The sequence below is a fragment of the Nicotiana tabacum genome, chromosome 18 (assembly GCF_000715075.1).
Source record: "Nicotiana tabacum cultivar K326 chromosome 18, ASM71507v2, whole genome shotgun sequence".
In the NCBI taxonomy this organism is placed as follows: Eukaryota; Viridiplantae; Streptophyta; class Magnoliopsida; order Solanales; family Solanaceae; genus Nicotiana; species Nicotiana tabacum.
In genome coordinates, this window is record NC_134097.1 from 102,040,051 (window position 1) to 102,049,366 (window position 9,316).

The 9,316-nt window shown below is 34.5% G+C and overlaps 1 protein-coding gene across 1 annotated transcript; it reads left to right on the top strand.

Annotated features, from left to right (window-relative positions):
* The first annotated feature begins 1,519 nt into the window (after positions 1 to 1,519).
* On the top strand, positions 1,520 to 2,925 carry LOC107785846 (CEN-like protein 1). The gene is made up of 4 exons (NM_001425857.1): positions 1,520 to 1,775; positions 1,925 to 1,986; positions 2,097 to 2,137; positions 2,458 to 2,925. Exons 1-4 carry the CDS (start codon positions 1,572 to 1,574, stop codon positions 2,673 to 2,675), a joined length of 525 nt encoding a protein of 174 aa, NP_001412786.1. The 5' UTR covers positions 1,520 to 1,571; the 3' UTR covers positions 2,676 to 2,925.
* The last annotated feature ends 6,391 nt before the right edge of the window (positions 2,926 to 9,316 follow it).

The window sequence follows — 9,316 nt, forward strand, 5'->3', positions numbered from 1 at the left end:
CAATGTTTTAAGCTAGGTGGGGCTTTATTTGTACACCCAACAAGTTCCCATTAGATATTGCAATAATCTTTTGCCTGCTGGCTTGTGTTTGGATGTTATCTGGAATTGTTGGCATTAATCACCTTTTGTTCTTTCTTTCTTAAAAATAAAGTTTTTTTTTTCTTTTTTTATCGTTCGGGTATAGAGTCTTGGATATAATAACAGTATATTATCCACAATTTTAGCATCAGTGTTAGGAATAGGAAATATTCTTCATTACTTTTAACCAGTTTATCAACGATATACCTTCAATACAACAATTCAAAGTGTGAATCACTCTAATACCTGCACACTATATTTACTTCAAATTTACCCCGTCTAAATTTAAACCTTTTGTTACACTTTATAGTTTATTTTGTTTAATTATTACAGATTCTTTTTCATGCTAAAACACGGCTACCGAATTAACAAAATAAGAAGTGATGTCAATTCAAGCACACTAATTAAACAGTTACGAATTATGTTTCATGTTTCATTAGAGTAGGCAGAATATACAAGGACATGCTTTACAACCACATACCCCAATAATAGTAAATGGGGCCAAGAGTGTATATAAGATGCCTTGTTATTACCAAATCTAACAAAGCATCCTTACTGAGGGAACATAAAAGTTGTACTTTTGCTTCCACAAAAGATGCATTTTCCATTCCTTATTTGTACACAACACAAGAATCTCAAAAGCTGAATGCCCATTTGTCTAAAATAATATTTTCAAATTCAAAAGGCTGTATTCCTCATTTTCTAATAACCAACGGACCCAAGGCATCAGAAATCTCATGCTTGTATTTAAGGTAATAAAAATATACGTTATAAAATACTAAGGTATGACCGAATTTAGGCTCCGAAAACCCGAATATGTCAAAGTAGTAAGTTTCATAAATAAGTAACAAAAAGAAAAAAGACAGTAGTAATTTTACCAACATTCTCCACATATTTCCAGTGCTATTAGTTCACATTTTTAATAAACAAAATCATATGTCAGATATTTCGCGAATTTAAATTAAACTAAAACTATCCATTTCGTTCCTTTTTATGTGGTACTATTATTATTTAGAGAATTAAAGAAAATTTTTGAAATATTTTGATTTATAAACTATCACTACTTATAGTACTTGTGTAGTTTCAATTTTTTTAACTATTATCATATATGAATTTATACAGAAAGATTAAGTACTTTAACCTTCGTACTTCGAATCGTTTCGCATAAAATGAAACAGTGGGATTAATAAACTCTATAGAATGGGTTTATGTTGCCCACTATCTACAGTCTCTAGTGGTTTATCTTTCCGTCATAAAATTACTCCATACGAACATTCGTATTTTCCGTATGTAGACAACCTTTAATTTGTGGCACGTTAAATTGTTCTCGAATCTTTGAACTTCACATCCAAGCCCTTCTTTCTCTCTCTAGAGTCCTATATATAATTTCCTCCCGCAAGTAACATTCTTCAAACCAGCTCGCAGATTTCTACTTCAATAATTAGATTACCCTAGCTAGCTCGCCAAAAAGAAGAAGAAACAAAAGGGTGAAGATGGCTTCTAGGGTTGTTGAACCACTTGTTGTTGCACGAGTGATAGGAGAAGTAGTAGACAGTTTCAACCCAAGTGTGAAACTGAATGTGATATACAACGGGAGCAAACAAGTATTTAATGGGCATGAACTCATGCCTGCTGTCATTGCTGCTAAACCTCGTGTCGAGATTGGTGGCGAAGACATGCGATCTGCTTACACCCTTGTAATTTTCTTTTATTAATTCTCCTTAACATACGTACTTACCTAGTACCATTGTCTTAATTATATTACTCTGATTCTGAGATTTTGTGTTGTTTTCTGAACTTTCAAGTATTTCTGATTATATATTGCCGTTCTTTTTCTTTTGGAAAGATCATGACCGACCCAGATGTTCCAGGTCCTAGTGATCCTTACTTGAGGGAACACCTCCACTGGTAATTATATTACGCTATCGTCGATTAAAGAACATGAAACCCACAATTGATTTGCATGACATTCATGTTAATTAATCATTTCTGTATTTGTTTTGATTTTGGATTTTCAGGATTGTTACAGATATTCCTGGTTCCACTGATTCCTCGTTCGGTAAGCAAATTGACTATTGCCTATTGGTTATCATGGTACCTGGGTTGAAAAGATAAGTTGTAGTTAAAGAGAGGAGACACTTTTATTTATTTAATTATATCGATAATATAATTCTTTTTTTCGTAATTCTTTTCATAGGTCAAGCACGTGAAAATTAATTTTTCGTATTGTGTTTCAGAACTTTTACCTGCTCTGCTATAATGTTAAAGTGGTTGACGTATCTTATTATCCAGAAACTGAATTATTAGAGAGACTACACTTTTTATTTACTTGAGTATATTAATTTCAAGAAATGTGACATTACAAATTCAATTAAACAGGAAGGGAAATAGTGAGCTACGAGAGCCCAAAGCCAGTGATTGGGATTCACCGATATGTGTTACTATTGTATAAACAAAGCGGAAGGCAAACAGTGAAACCAGCAGCAACAAGAGACCATTTCAACACTCGAAGGTATACGGCTGAGAATGGATTGGGAAGCCCAGTTGCCGCTGTCTACTTCAATGCCCAGAGAGAAACTGCTGCCAGAAGAAGATGAATTACTACATCATAATATAAACACGCAAATAATCACTTTTAGCTTAATTAGGCTGTTAATGAGCTGGAAGTAGTAACTCCTTTAATGTACTACTCTATCTGTCTATTAAAACACGTGATTTAAATAAGGTCTAAGTATATAGTACAACTTTGTACTTACCAGAAAAGTAGCTAGGTGAATTGATCAAGAATAGTGTCAATCTTCATGCATCATGCAGATTCTGAGCTTTCCCACCAATTAGGTTGCCCCTGTGTTTCATTTGTTTGTGAGTTCTACTTGTACTTTACTTCATATTAGTTGTTTGATGTATTAAATTGAGATAAAATGCATATATCAAATTCAGTATTGATGCTATAACTTATGTTTGGTTGTTATTTTAAGAGTTTAAGAGCACGTATTTTTTTAAGATCGCCTTAAGGTCCTTTATATATTGCTTATCTAGCTGACCATCTACTTATTATTCCGTTTGTTTCTAACAATTATTGTCATTTTAATTTTAAATCTATAATAAGGGACTTCAACTGGATTTTTCATATTTAGAAGAAAATTATATTGATTACTTTATCTTATGTCTCAGTAGACCATAATAAATTTATTGTCAAAAGTGTTAGTACTATTTATTAGTAGTAAAGATTGGTAACTAATTAGTTTTTATCACATATGATAAGAAACTAATTAACTTATGGTTCTTAACACAACTATATTCAATCAGTCGAGTATGAAGAACAAATATAGAATCACTCGCTAGCTATCCTTTGCTAACAAATATTAAACTGAATAATGAGGTTTTTGTAAGTCAATGATATGTTAATATTAAACAAATTTTAGATTATTCGCCCTATAAAACGATTTTATATATGATTAATCATATATGTTTGTTATTTCGCCTGGGTTGTGAGTCAATGGGGGTTGGCTCGACCCGTTAAAAAGAGAGAACTATTGGAAATATATAAGTACTATCTGCAAAAAGGTTATTGCACATGTATAAAATATAAAAAAGTGAAGTAGTTAATTTTTCCTTATAATTATTATTACTCCTCTTCAAAAAGATAAGACCCAAATGTTTTCTCTTAGACTTCTTTGAACAGCCAAATATTTTTTGTTTCTCCCTTAGACACACAAAGAAACTAATCAAAAAATTCAGTTCGTGAAGACTAGAACTTTGTTTACTAGAGAAATGAAAGATATTTAGGGTAACTATCTCGGTAGCAATGTAATGATTTTTATTGCGTGAAATATCGTTAGTATCTGAGCATGATTTGGATTACTCCAAGAGGCTTGACGGGCAATTTTTCTTTGTAATATCCGTTCTACAATACTTCCTGTTTGGCCAAGCTTCTCAAGAGAAAAAAATGCTTTTTTTTTCAAAATCACTTTTTTTTCTTAATTTGAGGTGTTTAGCCAAGCTTATTTGGGGGAAAAAAATGCTTTTGGGAAGAAACAGAAGCAGTTTCAGAGAAGCAGAAAAAAGTAGCTTCTTTCCAAAAGCAGAAGCAGAAGCAGTTTTGACTTTTCTTCTTACCTAAAATACCCTTAACAAAATATAGTATATACCAAAATAACCCTTAAACCTAATACTTAGGATATTAATTTGTAAATATTTCTTCTTATTTTTAGGAAAACTTTCTAATATATAGTAACTTTAGGGGTGAATGCTTTTATATTTGTTGAAGGAATTTTAATATATTTAACTTATATTAAAAGAATTAAGTACTTTTTAATTTTATTTTCATATTTTACTTAAATAAAATAAATATTTATTTAATTATTGCATGTAATAACAAAATTTTGATATTATTTATTTACTTATAATATTAATTATTAAGTAAATCTATTCATGTCCTTATTCGTAATTTGACACTTAAAAACATTTTCTAAAAAGCTTGGTGTCACACCTCCTTTTTTGCGCGCCCGCCCCGAAGGGTTAGAAATGCGCGGGTGGAGTTTTTCCAATTTAAGTGACAATATTCGGAAATGGGATTATTTATTTAATTCAGAGTCGCCACTTGGGAAAGGTTTGGCTTTTGGTGTCCCAAGTCACCGGTTTATCTTGAATCCCAAATCGAGGAAATTTTCGACTTTTCCAAATGAAGTCTGCGAACCAGAAATTCTAAGTAAGGAATTCTGTTGACCCGAGGGAAGGTGTTAGGCACCCTCGAATCCCGTGGTTCTAGCACGGTCGCTTAAATTGTTATAATGGCTAAATATCTGATTTAAATACATGTTGTGACTTATGTGCTTTTATTAAGTTTTAACCGCTTTTATTATTATCATTTACTTTTATAGAATTGCAACGTCGTGAAAATGTATCTCGAACCACGTCACAATCAATGCACCCGTAGTTGTTAACACATTTCGACTCCGTTGAGATTTGAAATTGGGTCACATAAATGCGCACCCGAATTTAGGAATGTAATTTGATTAAGTCGCGCCTAAAGAATCTAACGTGTTATTGTCTTCGGGGAGGGGAGTGGAATTCACTAAACAGCCCGTCCCAAATTCTAAGTATTTATTATGACCAATTATTGAGGGCCCCGCAATTTGCCTTTTGATTCGGCGAGGCTCGTCTCATTATTTTAGAAGGGTACCCTACAAGGACTACATTTTTACTGCATTTATCTTTAAAGGGAAGGATGATGCCGAATTTTGCTGGTTTAGACAAATACGGACTGAATCCTTATTATGTTTGCCGAACCTAAACTTGTTTGATTACCTGATTGATTGTTCATGAGGTGAAAGCTACGGCATTCTTTGTCTTCAACAAGTGAATATGCTTATTAATTCGCTAAGTGAGATTGCAAACAAACTAACAACATATATTGAGTTATGTTTTAACGACCTCCAAGTTCTATTCTTAACACTCTAACCTATTTGAAATTGATAAAAGAAATCGGCTGTTTTATTAGGAAAAATTACTACTAATTGAACTCAAAAATGATTATTAGTTTTTCTCAACAATCATTACATCATTTCGAAACGAAGAATCTGTACCGAAACCTGATATCAAACCGGCATTGGAACAAATAAACTGACAAGCGAAACTGGCATTCATAGCCAGACTTTTAATATGACTGCATGAGAGTTTGTTTGGGATACATCTATCCCAGACCTAATACCACAGATTTGTCGATTCAGTGGTCTAGGCAAAAATACATACAAGTGTTTGCCCTGACTCTATGTTATACAGTCGTAACTAAACCAAACAGCATTATACTGAACTGAACGTATCCCAAATCAAACATGCTGTCTATCATATTGTTATTGCTATTGAACAGGGCTATCTAACAGTCCATCTCAGCAGAATGTATGCTAGTTTTATACAAAGTGTTTGCAGTTTGCAGTAAAAATACAATCCCACTAACATTCGACCTATTTTTAACTCCAATGTTATAACATGAACAGCTGTTCTTTTCTTTATTTCAACTTCAAACTTTCAACAATACAAAGTTTCAGAGGTTGTGTACCTGGAAATATTTGACAATTGAAGGAAAGGGGGAGTCAGCAGAATATAATGACAACAAAATGCAGCAGCAATCACAGCACTATCAGTAGCAGCAGGGCAGAAATAGCAGCAGACAAAGCAATACAGCAAGAACCCAGCTCGAGTGCAGAGATGCAAATATAGCCAATAGAAAGCAATAGCCAAATAACAGCAACACCCAGTGGAGTAGAATCAGAACTCCAGATAGTAGTAGACCAATGAAAGCACTCAACTAATAGACACAACTGAGATTTCAAAGGATCAGAATTGGCTTGAACAAATTGAAACAACTGAAAAACCCAATAACAATAGGAGGAAGGAGGTTTCTGATTGTTGGTTGTATAGCTTCTATCCCTTAACCTCTCTCTATCTCTGTTTGTGTTTTTCCTATTCAGCTCTTAAGGTTCAATGTCTATCCTTTTGTGTGTGTGTGTATGTATTTCTATCTCTCAATCCTGTCCCTAATTCTGTCTGTATCTCCAGAACTTCAACTCTCCTCTATCTATGCTCTCTCTGACTTCTATTATCCGATGGTATCCTTTTTTCCCTCCCCTTTTTTTGTCTGTCTGTCCCTCCTTTTATAAGCCTCTATCCTACTTTTTTAAAACAGCCTGTTTTCAGAAATCACAGTACCCTTCCCATGTGCCTTCCATTTCCAACTTTAGCTAATTAAGTATTAAACCCCATCAACATTCCCTGGCAGATTTCACTTTTAAAAGGTTTAAATACTTCTTTAAACTAAAGCCAAGTATGGGCAGTGGAATGTATCTGACAGCATATGCTGTCAAATTGTTTAAAACTTAACAAAGGCTTTTATGCAGGCCACAGGCTGTGCACAAAGCACATGAGATGCACCAGTGCACATGCTGTGCACGAGTGCACATGCTGTGCACGAGTGCACATGCCTTCCAATTCAGAATCTAAACACAAACAAATCAACAGCTATAAGTGGACTGGCTCTTAATTGATTCATGCAAATGTTCAATAGAAGCAAATCGATTTAACTTTGCTCAAACAGTTGAAACTAATTGACGACACATGTCGACTCGACTATATTAGCATTAACATACACAATCGTAGCCAAAATCAGACATTTAAACATGGTTCGAATTATACTGACTAAGCAGAAATACACTCGAGGAGTCATTAGTCAGTCCAAACTTGAAAATCCGCTACTTGCACAACATTCATATACATTATCAGATCAAATGAAAGGCTTATTCAAACAAACAAGAAGTTCAGGCAAATGGACGGGGCACATTTTGACAAAATTCAAAGACACAAAATCAAAGCATGAACAGACTTCAACACAATCAAATGGGCCAAAACAAATAAAGAAGAGAAAGAAACTCACCTTAAATCTTGAAAAATCAAAACCTCAAACTCGGACTCGGACAACTTTCTTAAGGCTGAACGGGCTTTAATCGAAGTGTTTCTCAAATGAGAAACACTTTGATTAAAGTCCATCAGACCTTAAACTCTTTGGTTTGAACCGGTTTGAACCAGTGACGAGGGACCTTGTGGTTTCAAAACTCAGATCTAATATTCGTGCTTACCTGGTTAGATTCGGACCAAACCAAGTATGGTTTGGTCACGAGGAAGGTCCGGGGAGTGTCTGGTATGAAGCTGGGGTTGTTTGGTGTAGATCGAGTTTTGACTCGAATCTTCAAATGAAGATTCGAAGACCTGGGGGGTGATTCGAACCAAACGGTTAACAGGTCTATGTTCAGGGTGGTGAGGGGGTTCTATGGTGTTCATGGCGAGGTCACCGGCGTTCATGCCGCCGGTTTTCATGGTGGGGGATACAAGGGCGGCTCTAGGGTTCGATGGGGGATGAGGTTGAAGACGGAGGTCGGGGTATTGGATAGGGGGTAGGGTATGTTAAGGGCTTATATATGGAATGAGTAGGCGGATCTCGACCGTTAGATCAATTTAGATCTACGGTCTGGATCTGATGGCTTAAGTGGAACGGTGTCGTTTCGAGGGTAAGGGGTTTGGGTTGGTCCGGGTGGAAACGGGTCGGGTTCCTCAGTGGGTTGTGGGGAAATGATCTTGGCCGTTGATCAATCTGAGATCAACGGCCCAGACCACACTGGATTAAAACGGTGTCGTTTAGACACCCTGGGCATCCACTGGTGTTGGACCGGGCAGGCCTGGGTTTGGGCTGAGTTTGTTTGGGCCAATTTGTTAAAATTGGCCCAAGTCCGGAAGGGAAGGGGTCTTTTTTTTTTTTTTTATTATATATATTTTTTTATTTATTTCCTTTTTTCTTATTTATTTTAAAAACAAAACTAAGCCAAAAAATCAAATTAAAATTAAATACACACTCAATACAATTATTTGCACACACACTAAAATATTTCAAAACAGGTAAAGTCAAACCAAATAAAATCAACGGACGAAAATGCCTATTCATGATTTTCTATTTAACGACCGGATTACGGTTTGAATTATGCAGGACACATATATTTTTTGAATTTCATTTTAATAAAGTATATAAATAAAAATGGGCCAAAGTCACAAATAAATCAACAAGGTGCCGCACAGAAATCCGAAATTGTACAGCAGGGCCAATTATATTTTTTTTATTTCTTTTTGGAGCGATTGTCGTGCGAAAACAAAAATCACGTGCTCACACTTGGTCAAACACAAATTATTTCTCAAAAGTGCTTTTCAGACTGATTAGTCAAACACAAACTGCTTCTCTCCAAAAGTACTTTTTTCAAAAGCACTTTTGAAAAAATCACTTCTCAAAATAAATTGATTTCTCCAGCTTGGCCAAACAGGCTATTAGTTGCATAACAGGTACACAATTCGTTGTTTCATGTTTTATGATTTATTTTTTATATGCAATAATAGATCAAATTATGATCCATATTACTTTTTAAGGGAATAAAATGGCTTCCATTTTATATGACACTATTACCACATGAAAAATGAAAAAATATTTTCTACTATTACTTTTCATGTATTATTTAAATATCATAATAAGAAATTATAAGCGATAGTCCTTTTTATATTTAGTTCAAAATTATCTAAACTTTATTTTGAAATATGACGAAAGTAACGTCTGAATTGAGATCAAACATTTAAAACTTTGGCTCTCAAGTATCAATACTCTAGACCCTCTCATTCGTACGTTTCGAAACAGAGGGGATGA